At 48.7% G+C, this 23,380-nt stretch overlaps 1 protein-coding gene across 1 annotated transcript in view; it reads left to right on the top strand.

Moving 5' to 3' along the window:
* The first annotated feature begins 5,341 nt into the window (after window positions 1-5,341).
* Window positions 5,342-23,380, top strand: part of TBX20 (T-box transcription factor 20) — a 40,318-nt gene continuing 22,279 nt past the window's right edge. The window contains exons 1-5 of the mRNA XM_055709832.1: window positions 5,342-5,568; window positions 7,464-7,698; window positions 8,962-9,126; window positions 14,390-14,498; window positions 20,111-20,269. Coding sequence (XP_055565807.1) covers window positions 5,442-5,568; window positions 7,464-7,698; window positions 8,962-9,126; window positions 14,390-14,498; window positions 20,111-20,269 — 795 coding nt within the window. The 5' untranslated portion in view covers window positions 5,342-5,441. The remainder of the gene's footprint in view (window positions 5,569-7,463; window positions 7,699-8,961; window positions 9,127-14,389; window positions 14,499-20,110; window positions 20,270-23,380) is intronic.

Here is a 23,380-nt window from a genome sequence, read left to right as displayed (position 1 = left end):
TTTTGTGCGTTCGCTGCAGCTCTCTGGGTGGCTAACCTTAAAACCTAAAGAGGTTTTGTAATATTGGAACGAAATGATCACATCCGGAGTCTTGCACGGCTTGGTGGTGCTTCGAATTACAGCTGCAGAGCGTCGGGAGTGCGAACCCTTAATGAAAATTTCGTCAGCTTTCAGTGACGGTTTTAAACCGAAAAAGAAAAAAAAAAAATATCTGTGGAGTACCCAAACTCAGTTTGTTGGGGTTTTTTTTGTTTAAATAAAAATGTCATCGCTTCCATTAAGCGGAAAGTGTAGGTTTATATGGGCAATACCGTGTATTTTCTGCACGTGAAAGGGGCGTTAAAGATATTAAAAAGGTAACCGCATCCAGCTGCCGTGCCGGCGTGTGTATATAGGGTATGGCACGCCCGAGGAGGTGTTTATACGCCTATGGACGCCCCTCGCCAGCACCCTGTCGCGTGTGTCAGCAGAAGGGTCTGGGGATGCTTCTGCGTGGGGTCTGCCCGGGGGTCCCTCTGCGTGGGCGCTGGGCTCTGCCCGGCCGGTCGCGCTCTCCGTGGGCAAAAAGCATCTCCCGATCGGCAGCGCAGCAGCCTGCAAAGTGTGAATAATTTTCAGTGAGGAGTTACACTAAGTGGGAAAGCTTTTAGCACATTATCCGCTGGCAATTGGACTATAATCTCATTGTCAGCCCTCGGGTCTTAATAGAGCCTTTCTCTTTCCACCATTGGATTTGCATCTGAGAGATGCCTAATGGGTTTAAAATGCCTCGCATTTTGCTCCAATAAGCCACCTTCTCGGTGTAGGTGACATTGAGATGTTTTTGTTGTGAAATTGGATCTCGGGTACCTGGGCTTGTGCCTTGCTGGCGCGGCTCTTTTCCTGAAGGGAAAAACGTGAAGCGGCAGCCAAGGGCCGGGGGGGGGGGGGGAGGGGGGGGCGCGTGTGTCTGCGTGTGCTCCCGCCGCAGAAATAGCGCTGCGAGCGCGGCTTGCTCCGCAACCGGGCAGCGCAAAGAGAGGGTGAATCTAGGTGAGAGAGCAATACCATTATGTGCAGCGGAGGAGAAAAAAACAGAAGTCCGAAAGCAGACCTGATAGTCGCGTAAGGTTGCGGAGCAGCGGAGCGGGGGAGCCCTGTCGCCACCGCTTTGTAAAGTAGCGATGCGCTGGCAAGGCATGACCGGGCGCTCTTGAGACCCTGACCGAGCGAATAAACACAAATCTTTACACAGCGCAAGCCGTTTTCATCTACAAGGGTAAAAAGCAAAACTGATAATAACAAGAAAGAGATTTTACCCCCTTCACTTCCGAGGTGGGAATGCGTTCAAGCCAAAGGCAGCCCCAGCGCCGCGTACCTTGCAGCGGGCTGCAGGGGTCGGGCACCGGCTCCGGGCAGCCGGGCCAGCAGCTGCGAGGGTGGGAACAAGGCAGCCGGGGAAGTAAGGGAGGAGGAGGAGGGATGGGATGCAAATGACAGGTTATCCCACGGGGCGGACGGGAGAGGAGCGGGTGTCGGCTCGGCGCGGTGCTCCGAGGGGAAAGAGCAGCCGGGGCCGGTTTCGGGGCACAGCCCTCGGGTCTCTGCGCCGGGGTGGGGGGAAGCTTTTACGAGAGAAAAAAAAAAAAAAAAAAAAAAAAAGAAAAAGAAAGAGCGGTGGCCTCTCCATCACCACGAGAAGCAGTGGCTGCAAACCCGAGCACGGTCCGCGGCCCGGTCTGCGCCCCTTTGCGCACACCCTGCCCGCCGGCGGGGCTGCACGGCCGCGCAAAAGCGCGCAGGGTGGGAGCTCCTGTCCCCCGGGCACAGGCGCACCTGAATTTATCCCTCTTGCTCGGCAGGGTGGTAGGCTTCCCGGCGGGATTCTGCAGGTTTCTGCCCCTCCTGTCTCGTCCCCGTCGCGATTTGGACGAGGTGAGGTAAGGGCCGGGAAAAGGCGGCGTTCACCGTTTCCACGGGATCAGGTTTTCGCCTTTGCTTTTCAGGAATCGGAGCGACGTTTTGGACGGAGGCTGCAAGCTCCCTGTTCGAAACCTGACGGTGAAACTGAGCTCTAACCCTGGCTAAAGCTGGTAACTGGTGCGCAGCGGTTACCCTCAGCGATTACCCGCAAGCTGCTTTTTGCCAGAGCACAAGACCGTAACCAGCTTTTGACGGCAAAGGAGGGAGGAAAAAAAGGTGCTTTGAAAGCATCGTGATGCCTCCTGAAATGGCTCTGCCATACCAGACTGACACTAGCGACAAGCACAGGGATTTGCTAGATAGAAACCAAACTCTGCGGTGTAGAAGGCGTGTTCTCTATCTGCGGATAAATAAATAACGAAGGGTTGAATTTAAACGGGTTCAGCAGGGTGTGTAACTCTGCTCTGGGGAGCGGGGGTGGCCGCTCGGTGCCCGGTCGCGGCTGCTCAGGCTCGCATCCCCCGGGAAGGGCGCGCAGGGGTTTATCCATCACATCGCCTAGGCTGGGAAAGCAGAGGGGGGACCAAGAGCGCTGGGGTAGGTCTGTGTGTCTCCGACGGCCCCCTCGTCTCTGAAATCACCCCCGTACCCGGACAGGGCCGTGGGCAGGGGCGGCAGAGCAGCCCAGGGGAGCGGGGCTCTGTCCCCTTCCCCAACCGCGTCCCCGGATCCCCGTGTCCCCCCGGCTGGCCCCGGCGGGGAGCCACAGCGAGGATCAGGCGGCCGGAGCCGAGCCCCGTTGGCTGCCCACGGGGGAGGAGGGGGTGCTCTGGACGTCTAGACAAGGCTCATTTCCTTATCGGAGGCGGAGCGAGGGGAAAAACTAAGAAAATAAAGGTTCTCGTGGGACAGAGCGGACAATTGCATGGCTTAACGGAGCAAAGAAGAGCCATCCCGTGTGGACGGACCCCGTTTAAAACAAAACCAAACGAAGCTCCTGGTTTCTTTCCACCTCGGGTTTTTGCCCTCCAAGGTGCGAGCAGGGACCCGCAAGCCCTCAAGGCCCGTGCCTCTCCCAGGGGAGCCACCCCCTGCCCGGAGGCGATCGCCAGCTCCGTCCCCGCTCCACGGCCGCGGCGTGGCCTCTGTCTCCCCCTCGCCCCCCGCCCCGTTCCGCGACTCCTCTCACCGCGCTGCGCGTCCCCCCGCCGGGGCTGGGTCCTGCGCCCCCGCTAAAGGCAGCGACCCGCGGGGCTGGGAGTCATCCCGCGGCGAGGCAAAGCCGAGAGGGGTCGCGGGGCTGCGCCGAGGCCCCCGTGTCGGTGTTTTCCAGCCAGGCGCGGTCAGCATGGAAATATTAACCGCCCCCCGCCGCCCGCTCTCCGAGCCCCGCCGGGTCGGGCACGCCGGGGGCAGCCCCTGCTAGGGACGGGTATGTTACGACCTGGCTGTTCGGGGACGAAGATAAGCAGGGGAAAAGGGAGAGTTTGGGGGTTTTTTTCCCCCCCTTTTTTTTTTTCCAGGATCTGCGCTGTTACTTGGACGGGAGCTTGGGTTTTTAATTATCCTTATTTGCGCGGCGCATAGGTAGGAAACCGAAGGGGACTTGGGCATCCCCACTGCCACCACCGGAACAGTGTAAAGAACTCCCCGGGCGATTTGTATCCCCCCTCGTCCGTCTTTCCAGGCAGGTCGGACCCTGCTTCCCAGGTCCGGCCGAGGGAGCGCAGGGCCGGGAATCCTGTCCCGCCGCCGCCGCCCCTCGCACGCCGGGAGCTGCCCCAGGAGCGGGGCTGAACCGCGGGGAACCCGGGCTGTTAAAAGGAGGGATGTCCCTCGGAGTAAAGCGCTGTGGGGACTTTCTGTTGTTCGTTTTCTTCGGATTGACGTCGGGAGGATCGAGCGTTCTCGTTTGCGCTGTGGCAAGGCGTGATGCTTGCCGAGGTGACCTTGGGGCGGCAGGGGCTCCTGGCTGCCCGGCCGGGGGGGGGGCTGGCTGCGCCCTTCCCCGCGCCCCCCCCCCCCCCCCCCCTCCTTAGGCAAGACCTGGTCCCCAGACCACTGTGGGCCACACTGAAGTCCTGAGCCCTCTGCCCATCGCGCGTCCTGTTGGCGATAATATATACATATAGATGTATTCCATTCTGTCTATACATTCCCTCTATTAGCAAATTCAGGTAATGAAAGGGCAAACCGCGGCTGGTTCTCGCTCATTTCACAGCGATAAGGTACTATTTCGTGTTGCCCACTTCACCGGCCGCAAAGGGTAACCCGCGCAATTGTTTCTCCGCGCTAATTAATTAAGTTCAGCCAGGATAGGAGCAGCACAGATGTTGGCATGTCTCTTGGCACAACTCTGCGTATTAAAAGCCCCTCGGATTGTGTTCTAGGTTTAGAAATCGAAACTTTAGTGATAAATTTGCGTGTCTTCTCGAGTCGTTTTTAGCGGGCGAGTATTTTCTCTTTTTATTTAAAGGACTTTAATTAAATTTCCCGCTTTTTTATTTACGGGAGGATGCCTACAAGACGTGTTTCAGAGTAGTGGTGAGCAACTTACTTAAATCACTGCCTTGGAATGATGTGCTTGTTGGCACCCTCAGCCCGTCCTGGCTTTCTCTCTGTCTCAATGTGCCTGACCAAGAGCCTCTATTTTGGTGGAGCCGATGAAGCGGAGTTGACGAAGACTGCGCGGCTGGTGGCTCACGCCAAGGGACGGGAGCCCAGCGGGGGTCTCACCTGCCCTCGGTAGGGGCGAGTGCATTTGCGTGGGATGACAATTTCTGGGATGCGGTGCAGGAAAATCAAGCGCATGGTCAGCCTTTAACCTTCTGTCCCACCAGAAGGCACACAACGACGAAAACGGCTGCTGTAAAAATTGTGGTATTTTAAAATTTGAATTTAAAATATAAAATGGACATAGACACGCACGCACGAGAAAAAACAACGGTTCATTTCCCTCTTCTCAACCACCTCTCCATCGATTCTTGCCTCGACAGAGCGAAGAGCCTAGGGACCTCCTCGGGAGCATCCCCGGCCGCGTGCCCGCCCCCCTCCGCAGGGCTCAGAGCAGCGGGGGGCGCACCCCGAAGCGCCGCCGGGGCCTCGGCGGGGAGCGCGGCTGGGTTGCCCGAAGGGGGAGCGGCGGCGGTGGCGGGGAGCCAGCCTGAAGGCTGGCCGCCCCCTGCCCCACCCCGCGGGCGGGCAGAGCCGAGCCCAGCCCTCCCTCCCTCCCTCCCTTCCTTCCCTCCTTCCCTCCTTCCCTCCTCCTCCTCCTCCTCCTCCTCCTGTTGCTGCTGCTGCTGCTGCTGCTGCTGCTGCTGCTGTTGCCGCCTCCGCCCCCTCCTCCGCGGCCGGGCCGGGCCGGGGCCCTTGACGTGTCCCGCCGCCGATTGGCCGCCGGCCGATAGGATCTCCGCGGCCCCGCGTTAAGGCGGGGGAGCGCGCGGCGCCGGGCGCAGAGCGCCTCTCGCCCGCAGCTCCGCTCCGCTGCCCCCGCCGCCCGCCCCGTCCGGGCAGCGCCGCTTCCCCGCCGGCTGGCCATGGAGTACACGCCGCCCCCCAAGCCGCAGCTCTCCTCCCGGGCCAACGCCTTCTCCATCGCTGCCCTCATGTCGAGCGGCAGCTCCAAGGACAAGGAGTCCCCAGAGAGCACCATCAAGCCGCTGGGTGAGTGGGGACGGGGGCGGCCGCCGGGGTCCGTGGGGCGCGGGGCTCCCGTCCCCGCTGCCCGCCCGGGCTCACGCTCCTCGGGGGGCTGGTGTCCCCGTGCCCGCGGGTGTCCCCTGCGGAAGGCGAAGCCGCACCGCGGCGGCCCGTTAAGTCTCTTCATTGCGTCTCTTCTTCTGCGCTCGGGCGAGGCCGTTTATAGCATAAACAGTTTTCCTAAATTCCTCCAGCTTCGATTCCGCCGTTTATTTACCCAGCTTCGCCATTCGTAGAGTAATCCCACAGACCGAGGTAATTAACGTTTCTCTTCGCTGGTATGAAATAAACCTCTTAAATATTTATTGCAAATCATCTATGTTTTTGAAGTCTTGAGAGAATCTCCGGTATCGTGCCTAGGCTTGTAAGGGGTAGTACAATTTGTACGTAGACCCGAAAATCCCCTTGCTCCACAACTACTCGGTGTAGGCTCGTACAGACTGTTTTACTCTACACTGAGCGGGAGCATTTTTATAGTAATTCCTCGCGATTTTCGGGCAAGCGAATTCGCTTCTATTCAGATTCGCCTCGATTCAGATTCCCGAAGGCTCTTTAAACACATCAGCGTTTTCCCTTCCTCCCCCCATCCCAGTTTCTGCGGCTTGTGGTCCTTGCTTGTACCCAAGAAAACTAAAAAAAAAAAAAAAAAAAAAGCAAATAAAAAAATTGTATTAAGCTTTCAGGGCGCCAATGAACAAGATTACATTCAGTCTTACAAGCACGCAGAAAAGGCAGCGCTCTCAGCGTCTGCTCCAGCTCATCAACTGACCCAACAGATTTCACATAGTCCAGGGATTCATTGTAAACTTTTTTCGTCTGGGTGATAACGTAGGCCGGGAATGTTGCACTGTTCGCGTTTGACGTGTTTACAGGGTCTTGTGTTAAACGTAGGTAGTTTCCTTCATTTAATTATTCTTTTTTCCCGGAAAACGCTCGTTCAATTAATTTTCCCCCCCAAAATAATATATTTTTAAATTGGGTCCCCCACGCCATTCTATTAGGACTCGAAGGGGAGCACCGCCAGGAACTCGGCTTGTGTCACCAGCGGTCGGGGCGAAACGTTTCTCCGTAGGGGCCGGGCGCCTTTGGGTCCTTCTCGGCGCTGGATCCGTCGCAGTGCGCCCGGCAGCCCCGCTCCCTCCGATCCTGTTCGTGGGCTGACACCCCTCCCCCCCCCCCCGCCTCGGAGCCCCCCAGGCTCCCGGGGCTTGCGGCGGGGAGCGTCGGCGGCAGCTACCGCACCCGCGCATGTTGCAGCCAGTTTCTCCGACGGGGCGCGCTCAGCCCCGCGCAGGGCAGCCCCGGCGAACCTGAGCGAGTGCCAGGAGCTCGCTGCCCCGCGGAGGGAGCGCGGAGACTGCGCTTCCGCGCTAGGGCTCCTCTGCCAGCCGTGCAACTGAGGAGCGGCCGCCGTGCTCTCCCAGCGTCACCCCGGCCCTCCGCAGCCCCTCGGAGCCGGGCGCTCCCGTTTTAATGAGAATGAATGACCCTTCCATGGAACCCTGGGCTGGGAGAGAGGCAGCGCGCAGGACCGCGCAGCGCCCCGCCGCCCCCCGCGCATCACCCCCCGGACGCTCTCAGGGAGAGGCCCCGCGCCGGGCTTCTCCCGGAGCTCATCTGCGAAAGTCACCACCGCTGTCCCCCAGTGATGACCTGACGCCTAAGGACCAGCGCGGGGGGGCGGGGGGCCGCAGCTAAACAGCCTTTTGTTTTGATTTTATTTCGGGTGGGGGTTTGGTTTTTTGTTGGTTTTATTTTTTGTTTTGTTTTTTAATGGTTTTTCTCGGCGGTGGCCCCGTCCTGGCTGAACCCTCTCTCTCTTTCTCTAAATTTTTCTCCCCCGGCTCCAAACCCTGCAGAACAATTCGTTGAGAAATCCTCTTGCGCCCAGCCTTTGAGTGACTTATCCAGCCTGGACCCTCACGGGGATTTTAGCACCAGCCCTTCAACCCTGTGCACCGAGCCCCTCATCCCCACCACCCCCATCATCCCCAGCGAGGAGATGGCCAAAATCTCCTGCAGCCTGGAGACCAAAGAGCTCTGGGACAAGTTTCACGAACTGGGTACCGAGATGATCATCACCAAGTCGGGGAGGTAAGTCTGGGCACCCCGCGTTCCCTGCGGGCTCCTCCCGCAGGCAGCTTGGGACGGGGCGGGGGGAAGAAGGCAAAACGAACAGAAGCCCACGGGGTTGATTTGGGGAGAGCAGCTCGGATGGGCTGAGAGAGGAGGAGGAGGGTGAAGCCCCTTCGCGCCGCCGCGCTGCTCAGCAGCCGCTCGGCGGGCTGAGCCCGGCGCTGCGCGGTGCGCGGAGCCCCGCGGGGGGAGAGGCGCGGCGGGGTGCGGTGCCGGCTGAAAGCGAAGCGGGGGGTGTGGGGTCCCAGGGGAGAAATTTTGTCCCCCTCATAATTTGTTTGTGGCTAAAAGCTGCTCCGCGCGGTGCGGAGATTGTGCGGGGCCGGGGGCGCGGGGGTGTAATCCAGCCGGCGCTCGGGGCGGTGTGTTTCCCTTCTCTCTCGGTTGCAAAAAAGATGCAAAAGAACCCCAGGTTTTCCCGTCACCCCAAACCCCGCCGTTTCTGCGAAAAGCTTGTGGGGTTTGGCCAGTCAAACGCAGTCCCCAGGAGCCAAATGTCTTGTCGGGTTTTGTAACCCCCAAAGTTACTTGTTATGAATGTAGTTCCCCGACGATTTTTTTTCTCTTAACTAGCGATGTCTACCAGCATGTGTTTTAAAAAGTAAAGAAAAACAAAAAACAACCCCCGTATAAAATCTGCAATTTGAAGTTCAACATTTTAAACTGTTTAAAGTTAATTATTTCTGATCTGTGGCATAACCTTACATTTTGAAATCGCTTTTTGTCAAAATTTAAGTAAAGACAGGAAAGTTTAGTTTTGAAAATTCTTCTCGGAAATTTCGCGAGCAGGCTTAAATAACATGCATCTCAAACATGTGAGAATATTAACGGAAATAATTTCTGCAATATTTCCCTAACACTAGTACGGATCCCATTAAAACCCCCACGTTTCTAAGGACTTAGTTGTCCTTAGGTACAGCTATTTTCTGAAGTCGTGGTGTATTTTTAACTAACGGGCAAAAAGTACATTTCTTTTTTGCTTTTTCCATTTTTTCTTTTTGCTTCCAAAAAATAGTTCTGATCTCAAGTTGCTCTTTCTCTGTGTATTGGAAAGATGCACAGGAATTAAATTCTATCACGCTGAAGCAGAATCATTAGATGCTTTGATTATTTTTTTTTCAGGTGGTTTCAAATAGAATTCTTACTTTTAAGCTTTTCGGAAGCTCTCTTATTTCTGCCTTCCATCCACTTATTTATTTTTTTGATTTGCCTTTATTTCAGGAGAATGTTTCCTACCATCAGGGTTTCCTTCTCGGGAGTGGATCCCGAAGCCAAGTACATTGTGTTAATGGATATAGTTCCCGTGGACAATAAAAGATATAGATATGCCTACCACAGGTCTTCCTGGTTAGTGGCTGGAAAAGCTGACCCTCCGCTCCCTGCAAGGTTTGTAGATTTTTACTGCTGGTCCTTTTATTTCCCCCCCCTTTTTTTTTTTTTTTTAATTTCAAGAAATACCTGCTATTAATCTTTCCACACTGTTTGCAAACAGCAGTATGAGATTTTTTGAGTCTGTGCTCAACAAAGTTGATGGTCGAACTATCATGAATTTTTGTGATGCAGAATCGGGCCTCAAATCTCTGCTTGAGGTTTGATTTAAACTGAATGTTCAAAGGTATGCAGGATTTGGCTGAAAGCTCTTGTACATATATACTTTTTTTAAAAAAAAAAAATGTTTGCTGTAATTCAGATAGAAAGCTTTTTTTAAAAAAGATATTGTTTTGTCTCTTGGGTTTCCCCCCCCCCCCCCCCCCCCCCCGTATTTGACTTCATAATTTAAAACAATCCAAGCACCACCAGCCAAGTCCAAGTAGAAGTACTGCATTACAGTACAGTGCTGTTTATGCTTGAAATGATATTATTTCTTGATTACATATCCAGCGTTTGCTAACCAATAATTTTATTCTTGCTTTTAGTTGGCTATTAGATAGTAGGCAAAGTATGGATCAGCTCTACAGCACAGAGATTTTTGTTGTTAAGAAACCAGAATTTTCTGAGAAGTTGGGAAAAAATTAAGCAAATTACCCTCCTTCTCTACACAGAAACAAAATGCTGTAGAAAATTAATTTCTAAAATCCTTTTGTTAATGTAATGAATGACCAATTCCTTTCAGCGTTGGGAAACTGAGGCTGCAGGGCTCGGCTGTAGGTAGGAGGGCACTCAGTGGAGACCCACGCTTCATCGTCTTCAGCCCAGCACTTCAGTACGTACTTAAGTCGCCAGGTCCAGTAAGACTGAAGCACATGTCGAACGGCTTTGCTGAGTCAGAGCCGGAGATATGGAAATAATGTGGATGCCTCTCTGGCTTCAAAGAAACTTTTCGTGGAGGGCTCTGCGCAGGCACACAGACCCGCTCCAGGTGGCTTAGCCTGGGGTTAAGAACTTGCTTATTACTGAGGGAGAAATTAAAAGTGAAACGCAAGAAATGGAAGCACTTTTTTTTTTTTTTTTTTTTCTGTGTGTGAGTATAGGGATCAAATCCTGCACACTTTCCTCATATAAATAGTTCAACTGAAATCTTGCTGACTGCTGATTTCTGTAAGGCGGCTCAGGGAAGTAAACAAACAAAAAGCGCATGCAGAGAAGCTGTGATTAAAGTCAGCAACCTAGGAGTTATGTCGGCTTTGTTTTCATGGCCAAAAAATCCTTCTTGCAATGTGGTTAACGTCTGAGGGCTTCATTTGACGTATTGTAATGGGCACTGATCAAAACCCAAAGGAAAAACATGGATCCTGCTCCAAAGGAGTCAGCATCAAAAGAAGAAATAAGGGAAGGACAGAAATAGCTTTAAGGCAGGGTTTTCCCCTTCTTATTTTTCTGTTCAAGCGCTTTTTGGGATACCTATAAATAGATTGCTAATTCACGCTCTATCTGGCATAGACTAGTTGAATGAGGAAATATAAGAACATCAGACAAGAGACTGATCTTTGGAATAATTAGCAGCTGCCCTATTGAGTGTTTTAGAGCTGGGGTCAAACTTTCTTGGAGTTTAATATTTATTGTCATTGTACTGGTCCTGGATCTTTCAGGTCCCCATTGGATCAGTGCCCCTATGTGCAAGTGTATAGCTGTGCTGTTTCATTTTCAGGATGTTTTCAGAATATTTTGGTCCTATGTGTAAATGTATACCTTTCCCATTTCATTTTCAAGATGCTTAGCCAAAACACTACTGATCCCAGCACAGGCACAGATTGCTTTTTCTTTGTGTGAACGGTACTTACGTATACATTTATGCATTTTATCCTTCTTATGCTCCTGTTTGAGAAAAAGGATGTCAAGAGGTTCAGCATGCTGATGTTTGCATTACTAGTGCTTCTTCTGGAGTGTTAATGCATCTTTTGAGGTGGGAGTCCTCAGTCTTGCTTGAACAGATTAAAAGTAGCACTTCTTCCATCTTGAAACAGGTTTGGTCCTGCTCCAGTGACAGGAGCCCTTAATGAAGTCAGGATTTCTTGTCCTCCAAACACATGGTTTTAGCTCTCCTCACTCAAGGGGTATTGGGGAGGGGTGTACGTGTGCTTAGTGCCTGGGTGCTGGTACAGAGGTGCTGACTCCCCATGCACATCACTGCCTGCATCTGCACAGGCGTGATGGCATCAGGGAACTATTAAGGTGTCACATTGTGCATGGGTGTAAGATTTTGCAGGATCAAACCCGCTAGATGTTTTGCTTTTTCCATTACAAAAATAACTTTCAACACTAAGACAGCTTTTTTTAAAAAATTAATAAGTATTCTGTGATTCTTTTTGAAAGATTAGCCCTTCAGGGAACTTGCTATAAAAACTAGTTTTAGCCCTGTCTTCCTGCTGTCAGTGTTTAAGATAAGTTTATGTTGCAACGAACACTTAAATAAAAATACTTTTCAGAGAGTCTTTTGTAAATCTTCTAAAGTGCTATCTGGGTATAGAATTCCTATGTGATATTTTATGTTTGTTCTTCCAAATTGCTAAGACTGCGTGAAACATCAGTTTAATAAGTTTCAGCATGTACCTTTACTTGCTCTTCTTCCTTTTTTAACTTCTTTCTTTCACTCAAAAGTTGGTTGGGGTTTTTTTTTTTGGTTTGTTTGGGTTTTTTTTAACACTATTTGGCTACAATCATTTGTTTAATGAAGTTACGGTGTTCAGACACTTACAGAGAACTCTAGGAAGGAAACTTTAAAAGGTATTATATTTTGCAAATTGAGACATTAAGGTAATTAAAAGCAGCGTGCACGGGGCTTGTAGGACCAGTCCAACTGTTAAACTAAATAGGAGAGCAGTGTCACGTTCCAAAATATGCATGAAGGAAGCAGTACCCAAACTGTGCATATATCGTGAAGCATTATATACTGTGGAGTGAATTCACATCCAAATATGGCTTCTAAAGCCCTTGTGAATTGAAGGGAGCAGCCCCTGGCATCTGACTGGCCTTAGGCAGCAGAGGCCGCGTGAACTTCTGGGGAGCCTCGCGTGCTGTGCTGGAGCGTGCACATTTATTTCTCCAAGCCGTTCGCTCATGCGGGCTCACAGTCTCATTGACGGCTTCTACTTCAGAGGGTGATCTATCTAGTTTTCAAGCCCCTTCTCCCAGGCATACAAAGTTAGACCGTAGCAGTAGCAGAAGCATGTGGATAGGTGAAGTTCACCAGGTGGAACCACATGTTGCAGTGGGATTGACAGCATGTAGGAAATCAGAAGAAAAGCAAGGTCTTCTATTAATACATTTAGGTAACCGTGTACATTCAGGTGCCCATCCTTCAGGGACTTTCCCGTTGGCACTCTGCTAGCATCCAGGCACTTTGTAGTCTGAAAGCAGTGCCAGGTATTAACCGCCTATGGTGTGAAACAAATGGTGCTCAGCTTTTAGACACATGAAGATCTTTACTCATTTCCCAGCACATATTTGAAATAGTTTGGCTTTTTGGTCCCAATTAGCCAAAACTTGCTGAGCCTGACACTCTCTGATCACAGTAAACATTATTAGCTATCCAGACATTCAAAATTAGGACTCAGGCTCCAGGGGAGGGGAAAAAAAAAATCACAAAACTGGCTGAAAAGTTGCAGGATATGTTTGGAACTGTTTTTGTTTTGCCTTCGCTAATTCAGGGCTCTAAAAATTGAGATTTTTGTAGATTTTTTCACAGGAAGGCAAAGTTAGTTTTCATGAGAGGTAAAAGTCCTTTGATGTGACAGAATTCCATGTCTTGGGTTTTCAGATACATCATAATTTTTCATAAGCTTTGCAGGGCAATCAGCAGAGTCGATAGCAGTGAGGACGCCTGTATGCTAGGAATATTTTATTGCAACAGGAACCCTGGCTCAGCATCCCTCCTGTGGACACAGCTACACCAGCCAAGCTGTGCTTTGGATCAATGTAAGGAAAACATCCTGCACATCGGAAGCGAGCTGTGCCGGTAAAATTTTAGTTTCACTGTGTCTTGGGGATTCTGCTGGCAAAAATGGAGAGTGCAGTATCAGATCCCCTTCCTCTTTGAGCAACAGAGCTGTGCTCCCTGGAGTCTTTAGTATGGGCATTCCTTGATTAGGGATCAGTGCAGTCCATCAGAGAGTTACGCCCCACCGTTTAGTGGTTTTTCCATTCCCCTCTTGCCTAACCAAAATCGTAGCTCAACAGCAACAAAAAATGTTTATCTTTCTAACCCGGCATCTCAGTGCTGCCCCACCCACCTAATGGAAGAAATCCATCCGTGTGGCCAAGGACATCACCCAAAATGAGAGTCAGGCCCTCAGCGAGGGGTAACCAGCACCGACAGAAGCAGAACAGGTCTGGTTTGCACTAGCTGAAGGTCTAGTTCAGCCTTTAATTCGCTATCACAAAAAAAGTTTGAGTCAAGTAATTTTCAGCAGTACATTATTCCTGTAAATTCATTGTTTTTAAATAGCCTGGCACTTGTAATTAGTCTAGTCATAACGTATATATCATTGTATCTACATGTCTTCTGTGCTTCCTTTTCTTCTGTTTAATTTCCCAAGTGGTGGATTGTTAATTACGGAGCTGCAATTAATTTTGAATGTCAGACCACTGTGCTGGACTGCAGCCTTCAGCCTCTTGTAAACAGACGTCACCACAGCTAACGTGTGATCGAGTGCAGGTTAAAATCATTATCACGGCTTAATGTTACATATAAAGAAAAATGCATTTTTATCTGCATTCCCCCATTATCTCTCTAATGACACCGTGTTTTTTCTCTTGGAGCTGTAGTCATTGTTATTTTAAGTGCTTGTTAGTACAGCTGTGGAGAAAGACATGATCGATTTTTCATTTGGGAAAAGACACAACAGCGAATGTTAGTTAATGTCTCCATTTTAGATAACTAGATAAAAATACTAGGTATGGTTAGAGAGCAATCTAGCAGTTGGACATGGGATTCTTCATTACATTCCAGTGAAATAAACAACTTGTCTGCTTCATTGTCTTTCATCAATGGTCATATTTCAGGCATTCATTAATTTGGGGGAGACTGTGTCTTGTTCAAGTAGCCGGTCTGTATTACCCTAAGCCATCAGGAAACCCACGTCTGTGAAACCACTGCATATCCCAAAAGCAAGATCCTACGGGCTTTTCAATTTCCTACAGAAGTGATGCACACGCACAAGCCACGAGGTGAGATTTTTTTCTGAGCAGGCCTTTTCCCTATGTGTTTTAGGCTGTACGTGCACCCCGACTCGCCGTTCACAGGAGAGCAGCTACTGAAGCAGATGGTGTCCTTCGAAAAAGTCAAACTCACCAACAACGAGCTGGATCAGCACGGCCATGTGAGTAGCCCTCCTGGTGGGTGAGGGTGAAGCAACTGGTGCAGGGGAACAGCTCGCTTGTGCTGCAGGGCTAAGCTTTTGAGAGGGGGACTGTGATGGGGAAAAGCTGCCGTGGCCCCCGTGTTCCCTCTCTCCTGGCCAGCCCTTCACACTGCGGTGGAGGAAGATGCTGCGCGAAGCTTAAACACGTTGGGTTTTAATCTGTTGTTGAGGAACAGGTGGCTTCAGAACTCAGTTTTTTGACCTTTCATAAGGTAGAGCCCAGGTCAACGCAAGCATTCAAATTATGCTCCTACTGCCACCAGAGGCAGAACATCCATCGGGGGCAGGTTCAGGGTGGAGTTGACCATCAAAGCGAGGGAGAGAAGGGAGGCAGGTGGTCTTTTTGTCGTGCTTCTGACTGTGTTTTCTGGTGACTTGGCAGTATGTTCTGCCACTTGCTTTGGCTGTCAAGCTCACACATTTTTCCGTGTGTGCTTGGAAGCTCCCTCTCATTACAGGCAACTTGTTAGGGCTGGTCCATCAGTAAGAGCTCTTTTACTTCCAGATTTGTCACAGCATGGGCACAGAGTCAGCAGAAAATACTGATGTGACACCAAAGCAAGGACTACTGAATCAGAAAAAAAAGTGTGCCTCAGTTGCTCTTGAAATAACTGTAGGCTACCTGCAAGTCAAGGTGTCACAGGGTGGACTTGGGCCTCTAAATGAGATGGGTCCCAGCTCTGATTGGCACCAGTTTGTTCTCACAAAGCCCTGAGGCTGGAAGATGGTAAATAGAATGCAGAGCTGCTGGCCATAAGCTCCTGCTATGCTCCATCATCCGGACAACCCCTTTAGCTACCTGACTCACTGTCTGATAGTAGGTGGTAAGAAAAATGGTCCTGTCCCCTCCCCGAAAGTGCCTGTAAAGTGCAGAAATGGATTGGTAGCACCTCCAAATTGTAAAGGAGGAGCTAAAAGTGTTGCCTCTGGGCTTGGCAGTTCCCCAGGGGAAGGCTGAAAGAGCAGGGGGTGGTTTTGGAAGGGTTGTTGGCTGAGAAGGGGACAGTTAAGAAGACCAAAGATAAAGGCAGTGTTAGTAAACAAGGTGTCGGGAAAGAGAGGAATGATTTTGAACTGTGAAGCCTGCGCAGGAGTAACTAAACCTGTAAAACTGAGTAATTGTGGCATACAGGGTATCGGAAATCCCTCCCATAGTGCAGTACTTACTGCCTTTTTGGACCGTGTGAGGTGGTGACCATTTGTCTGAGCTGTGTTCTGTGCAAATGCTTCTCATCTGAAAGAGAATTTTTATCATTTCAAGGCCTAAGAATTGAACCACAGCCATGGTCATTTAAAACACATCCTGGAGACAACAACAACAACAAAAGGAGTTAAAAAAAGAAAAACAAAAGAAAGCCCAGATAGATGCCTCTGTGTTGTTCTTTTGTAAAGATCTGTCTGTGGGTATATTTTTCTTGAATCTGGTTCCCACTGTTGCTCCCTTCCTGACTAGCAGAGAATGTCTTTTTTTTTTCTTCTTCTTCTCTTTTATTTCATAATCTGTAGAAGGGCAAAGCTGAAGATTTGTGGGCTCTATCACCGAGTGATGATAGAGCAGTATACGTGCACATTTAAAAAGAAGCATTTTTCATCATAACAGGGGCCATGTGTGCCTCTAATAAAGGGCTCGCAGCAGTATATTGCAAACCTGTTAGGAGTGGTGCAGTTCCCAGAAGCCCAGATGAGTATAAAAAAGAAGTAGGTCTGAGAAGCTGTCGGGAACAGAGACATGTGACAGAGCAAGAAGATGTAATAGTCTCAGATACAGGCAGTGGGAGAAAAGGATCTGCAGCATTTGAGATGCGTCCTCCCGATTGACTTTCAAAGCAGCAGCAGAGGTGGATCCCATGCTTTATGCAAAGGCTTTGGACAGCCAAAGTCGATGGAAAGTTCTGCATATTCTGTTCAGAACAAGCCCTGAAGGCTTGATCCTGTGTTGAGGTTTGTGTGACAGGTGCTGCCCCTTCGCAGAGCATTCCCTTTTTAATATTTTGTGGGGTTTTATGTTCCAAATTAGGTTGTCAGCTTTTATGTGCTGCTTTATTGAAGCTATGTAGATACTGTCATTGGATGCTCACTAGAATTAAGAAAGAAATTAATTCTCTGGAGCTCTTAAGGAGGGCTCATGGTGATATGATCAATGGCATTTCTGAGCTCCCATGTACTAAGAGAAGGGGAGAATCTAAATCCCTCCTGAAATCTCTCCCTTCAGTCTAAAAGAGCCCTTCTTCACTAACAAGATCTTTTAAACTGACCTGCTAAAATCTTAATTACGTTCGATAATGCGTGTTGGTTCCTGAGGAAATTTGAGTGACCTAAAACATGCCTTTAAATACTAGTTATAGGTAGAGAAGCTGGATCCAACCTGATTCCAGTTCTACTTGCTTGCTTTCTCCATCCTCCAGAAGACAGTTTTGGTTGTGAAGGTAATTGTGGTGTTTTATTTGTAGGGCGGTTCATTTCCTGAAAAGGAACCTGAAGAGAAGAGAGGCATTTGTTTGTTCTAGCATTTGTTTGTTTTCTCTTATTTCGAGACTTTTGGAGTTGGCAAACATTTCTGCTTGTGTATCTCCAGCAGCATGCATAACCTCAGAGCCATGTACATGTTCTCCCCGAGCATCAGGCAGCAGCCTTATCTCTGTGTGCATGACATACAGCTTGCTCCATGGAAACACACTGAGATATCCTTACCAGAGGAAGGAAATGGCTCCTGTCTCTGGATTTTTATAGCTGAACGAGTAATTCCCATTTCCCTGGTTGTGGGACATTTATGAACATGATTTTTTTCCCAGATTTCTGGTGGTTTTACACACAGGCTGATTCTTTCAGGACTTTTGGTTGCACTTAGTTGGGGTGGCGTCGTTTCTGGTTTCTGGTGAGGTGAACCGTGAGTGTATACATTATTGCAGTTGTTTTTCTGGCATTTATGATAGCAAAGCTCAAACACATGAATGCTTGCAAAAGCAAATGTAAAGGTGTGAACATGGCCAACAAGTAACTGTGAAAGTAGGGGTTTCGGAACAGACACGAGGAGCTATGCCCAGAGTTGGTTTTTTTTAGAGTCAACCTGGCAGAAGTTAGGAACCTCCATGCTTTTTGAAAGGAAACTTCGCCGGGTAACGCTCTTCTTTGGTGAATATGGAAGCTGCATTCACAGAATAGCTCCTGAATTCAAAGCCACCTCAGGGATTTTGCAGCTGGCATCCAGATTGCCTCTGGTGACTGGTCTGTAGCCAGTGGGAACCAGATGCCTACAAACCTGCCTGACCTTACAGCAAACAGGATCCTGTAAAGATGGATCCTGGTCATCTCCCCTGCTGCAGGCTGTCAGCACGAAGGCAGGCGGGATGGCTGGGGGCCTGTGACCATGCTGTGCTGCCTGCAAGCGTGTGCCAGGGGGCTGCTGTAAGGGTATGCCTACCTGATGTTTCTCTCGGGGCAGGCGAGCACGGGTATCGCACAGCTGGCATCGGGGATTTCCCAATAGCTATGATAGCTACACCATGCAGGTGGGGGACGGCTTGGACTCTGAGACCACCCTTGGGGGTACTCTGGAGAGATGCACGCTGTGTATCTAATTCCTTTGGGCTGTTCTGATGATACTAACAGAAGAAGCCACATGGAATTAATGGGCATTGTGTCTTTGTGCAGTATCCTGCTGACTTCACTATCACTGAGTAGTGCAACATCAGCAGCCTGTGCGGGGATGCAGGTGGAGTGCTACGTGCATGGACCCTCACGAAAAGGAAATAGTGACCTTAACCTTGGCCATGGGTCTTTTGTGACCTCCTGGCTACCTTCAGTACTTGTTTTGTACCTGAATGACCTGATCTGCCTCCGGTGGGAAGGTGGAGGGAAGAGCATGGTGGCAGGGGATGTTGTCCATGTAGCTTTTGGTTCTGGAAAACTTTCATAAAGGATTACGTGGTCTTGTTTGAGAGATGGGGTTTTCTTTATCACCGCTTGCATTCAGAGAGGAGTGAAAGGGAAGGGCATGCGTGGGAGCTGCTCTGTCACAGCTTTTTCCTCTTTCCGCTCGGCTGCTGCTCAGATGTAATGTCTTGGTGTGAATATCACGGCCATGAAAGGCAATGGGAAGCTCTGTGGGCCAACCCCTCGGTAAGCTCATCACCATCCATGCACTGCCCTTTAAAGTGTATTTTCCAGCTGCTTAGAGCAGCCCAAGTGACTAGGATGGCAAGATAAAATTTTACAGAGAGAGGGAAAAGTGCTAAAGATATTAAAGGCAAGGTCAACGGGCAGGGTGTGTGTGTGTATGTAAAATGGTAAAGTCATTTGGGAAAGCACTTGTGCTGGTAAAAGCAGACACGCAACACTTTCAGGACAATGGTTCCCCATCACTGTAATGACTTTCTTGTCACTGTGTGTCCCACCCTTCTAAGTCACAGTGCCGGTCTTCACAACATTTGGCCCCGAAGGAGCAGCAAAGAAAACACTGATGGAAATTTTAGCCTCAACAGAGCTGTCCCTAAGCTCCCCACTCCAATGCAACGTGCAACCTTTCTCGTTGACTGAGTTAGCATGAAATACTGCACCACTTCTGCTGTGTTTCAGCTGAAGTTAACGCTTCCTGAGGAATGCGCATTAGCTATTCCAGATGTACGGAGCTGACTGTAACGTTGTTATGGCCCCTGCAAAATAGAACCACCCACACCATTGCCAATTTCGTCTTGTGACTGTGATTATATCCAAAACAAGGACTGGTGCAAGCCGAGCTCTGTATTTAATTCTTATATTGTAATACTGTGGTTAGAGGCAGCCAAACAGGCCTCCAGCCAGTGGTAACTGAAGCAAGTGGGACTCTTGGTTTGACTCCAGTGAACGCTGAAATTGGGTAGTTGGTACATCAGGTTTCGAATTGTTTTGGGAGCTCGTAAACAATTATTAATGAGGATAAAATGGCAAAACCTGGGGGTTCTGTACTGGTTTCCCTCTTTGCTCTCATTTTTGGTAGTCTACACCAAAGAGCATCTATGAAGCAGTTTGCTGTAAAGGTTTGCCACAGTAAAAGGACATGGGGAGTTTTATTTTTGGTCAGCCAGTTTGTGCTGCTGCTGGTAGTATTTTTTCGGTTGGGTTTTATTTTTTTTGTCTGGGTTTTTTTTTGAGGGATCCCTGGCTGTTTTCATTCTGCACCTGCACATTTTTGCAAGTGTGGATTCTCAGTCGTGAGCTTTCAAGAGTTATGTATTTACACTTGCAGCAGACACCTACAAACTTGGGCACACACTAGCAATAACAAATTCTGTATGTAAAACACCTCACCTGTAGGAACAGGTATTTATGCTTCAAAAAAACATGTGCTCGCCAATGGCGTAGGAGTGAGAGGAAACTAGCTCCCGGGATGTCTGCTTTTCCACCTTCATTTTCTGGAACTGCCCAAAGGAGCTGGAAAGTTTGCTCTGAAAATCAGCCTCTGGCTAGTTACATTTCAGTTGTCTCCTCTGCCATGTTAATTAGATCTTCCCCCCACCCCCTACAGTTTTAAAGCTTTTGAGGGTCCTGCCAACCTTCCTCTCAGGACAGAACCTTGTCACTCTTCCTTGCAGATCATTTTGAATTCGATGCACAAGTACCAGCCAAGGGTCCACATTATTAAGAAGAAGGATCACACGGCTTCTTTGCTAAATCTGAAATCAGAAGAGTTCAGGACGTTTATCTTTCCAGAGACAGTTTTTACTGCTGTTACCGCCTACCAGAATCAATTGGTAAGTACAGTTGTTAACTTCCATGGATTTAATTAAATCCCACCCTGCTGAAAACTCCCTTTCCCCCAACCTAAACGAGGAAGCCTTCTGATACAATTCTGCTTTTCCATGCCAACGTCTGTAGTGACCATGCATGATCAGCTCATACCCAGGAGTAATCCTTACCTCTACAGGCAGTACTACTAACTTCAAAAGTATTATTCATGGGAGTAAAGATGACATGAAAGAGGTTTTAATTTGTCTTCCCTTCTGTCTATACAAAGCTGTTTGCATACTATCATTTAGTCCTTCTGTAATTATAGCTCATTAAGGAACTGTTCTTATTTGCAGCAACCCTTCATGACACAAGCTATTAGCTGAGAGATATCCTGGTTTGCACATGATTTCATGGGCTTAAAAAGTTAGCTAATTAAGCTGTAAGGCTCAAACGTAAGGGAAATCACTCAGAGATATGCTTTTCAGAGGCTGCCCAGATTACATCCAGATGTTTGAGTTTCAATTTGCATACCAGTGAATAATATATACAAAATGGAGGAGATCATAACAATGGATTGCTAATGAGTAATTTTAGGAAGTATATAAACAATCAGAGAGCAGAGGCTCTCCTTGACAGTGGATAGGGCTTTAATATTTCAGTCAGTGGAAAGATGTTGTTGGCTTCAGTGCGATTCAGAGCATGCTGTAAGGGCTTGATGACTGTGGCACTTCAAAAAAAAAAAATACCACTTTCCCTCTCTAATTCCCCTGAGTTAAGAAAAATATAAGTACTGTCCAAATATGTGGGCAGGCAGCATCATGGAGTCAGTGTACCTGCTGGATTTTTTAAAGAAGTCTGCATTTCTTAACGTGAAGCAAAAGTAACTAATTTCTGAATGCCATGAATAGAATGATACTACTGCATAGGGGGCTGAAGAAGCTCTGAAGATGATAGTAGTAGAATTATGTCCGTCCTTATGACAGACCCCACATCCCCCTTCAAGGCTTTAATATCAACGTGTATTGGTTTTAAATTCAGGTTTGTATTGGAATGCTGCAGAAAATGCATTCAGCACCTGGCAATCTCAAGACTATAATGTTTGGACAGGCGGTTAGATTTTTCCACGTAACTTTCTGTAGAAACCAGCAAAATAGTAACAGGCACAAAACCAGCTAAACCTGGAATTTATTTCTGTAGGACGGATTTGTGTTGACCAACAATATTTACACCAGAGATGTTTCTAAACTAACCTTCCCAAAGCACATACATTGAGTCCTGGGAAATTTCTCAATGGAACATCTCCGGAACCCCTAGAGGTGGATGCTGTCATTTTATTTATGACTAATGAAAATGGAGCCTTTTTTCATTTTTGCCATTTCTTTCAGAACTGTTTTAAGGAGGGATTGATTACATTTCTGGAGGTTATTAGATAAAAGCTAAATACATTACACTTTCAACAAACTATCTCATAATTTAAGATTTAAAGGGCATGCATTTGTTTAAACAGTCAAACCACTGCCGCAGAGTTGAATTGTAGGTCAGATTTCATTTTAAAATGCTTTCTAGCAGATGTTCTCTGATTGTTTGTGAGACAGTCTCTCAGGAAAAATACGGCCATAAATGATTGTGAGTCTCATCTGGCTTTGGTGGATACAAAGAGTTTCTCTTGTGATGTCATACCAAAGCTTTAATATTAGGAAAATGGAAGTTTGATTGGTGAAAATATGCTCAAGAGATGAAGAGATGTCCTTATTATTCTGCAGTGCAGTTGGCTCGCTGTGTTGGTGATCTAAGTCAATGGAACTAGTCAGAGCTTGTCTTTTTTCGAGGTAGTTTTCAGAATGCTGCCATAAAAATGTTCACTGTATGTGAGGCCCAGACCCACTGCTCTCTGCAACACCACCTTGAGTCAAGGGCTTATGGATATCTTGGGAGTAGAATGAGACTCTAACTAACTTGCTGGGCTGTTGCAAGCTCCTGTGACAAGGCTGGTGTTCAGGGTAGTTGTACCTGCGTAATGAGACAACCTCAAACCCTCAGCCAGCACTGAGGTCCCGTGCTGTTTGACCAGCCCGTAGGAGCAACCAGTGAGCTGCAGCATCTCCTACGCGGTGCCTTGAAGCAAGGGCTTTCCGCAGAAAGCTTGCCCCTGGGTGCACCCGAAATGCCGGGCAGGGCAGACAGCACCCCGGGGGTGCAGTGAGCTGCCCGGGGTGGCAGGGCAGGTGGGTGGCAGCCGCAGGAAAAGCCGCTCAGCGCATCGCTCGTATATTGCAGACTAGTAAATAAATACTCAGGTTTTGCTTTAAGCCTGTCCCCCCCTCTCTGTGTTTCCCTCCCAGAAGACTTCTTTCTCAAAATGAAAAGTTGGGTTCAGTTGCCCTTTTTTTTTTTTTTTTTATTATTTTGGAAGAGAAGCCACCCTATTTTGAAATACCTTTGTTTGATGAGAGCATTTGATTGTTTGAGGATTTGGAAAAGATCCCTTTTCTTTCTGAGACTCGAGGGCCGGCTATTAAAAATGACTTTGTGGCCCCTCCAATACAGGCTTATTTTTGAGGAAAGCCAGGCTGACATAGCCACTCGGTATGAAATGCTGAGAGCTGTTCATTTTCATGGGCTTCAGCAAGAGCTGGAGGCATTCACTGCCTTGCAGGACAGGTCCTGTGTTGTCCCTTGTCAAGCTCTAACTCCCACTTACGGTTTTATTTTTAATTCTTGGAAGAAGTATGGTTGGAAAATGTGAATGTTGTGATGATGTCTTAGGTTTTATTCACCAAATCACATTTGGTTGGACAGCTAGAAAACTTCACAAGGGCAATGGTGTATTTTTTTCCTGCTCCCAAAAAAACACTGGAAGCCACCACCTATGCCTGAAAAGTTGCTCTGGGGCAGAGGGACTCCATCTGATCACTGGGTTACTCTGGCAGAATGGAAAGGCTGACAGGATGCACTGGGCAGGTTTGTAGCTGCCTTAGAAGAAGGAAGGAGAGTTTTGGTTGTAAGAGCTCTGTTTTTCCAGGACTCTGATGGTTTTAATGGGGTTACTCCTTTAATCCAGGATCTGTCACTTTAAATCTCAGTTCTCCCCACATTTTCCCTCCCTCCTTCCCTTTCTCAGCCTCTTTCCATGC

Source organism: Falco cherrug, chromosome 4, assembly GCF_023634085.1.
Source record: "Falco cherrug isolate bFalChe1 chromosome 4, bFalChe1.pri, whole genome shotgun sequence".
Lineage (NCBI taxonomy): Eukaryota > Metazoa > Chordata > Aves > Falconiformes > Falconidae > Falco > Falco cherrug.
The sequence above is the reverse complement of the archived record's forward strand: the minus strand, read 5'-3'. Positions and strand labels throughout refer to the sequence as shown.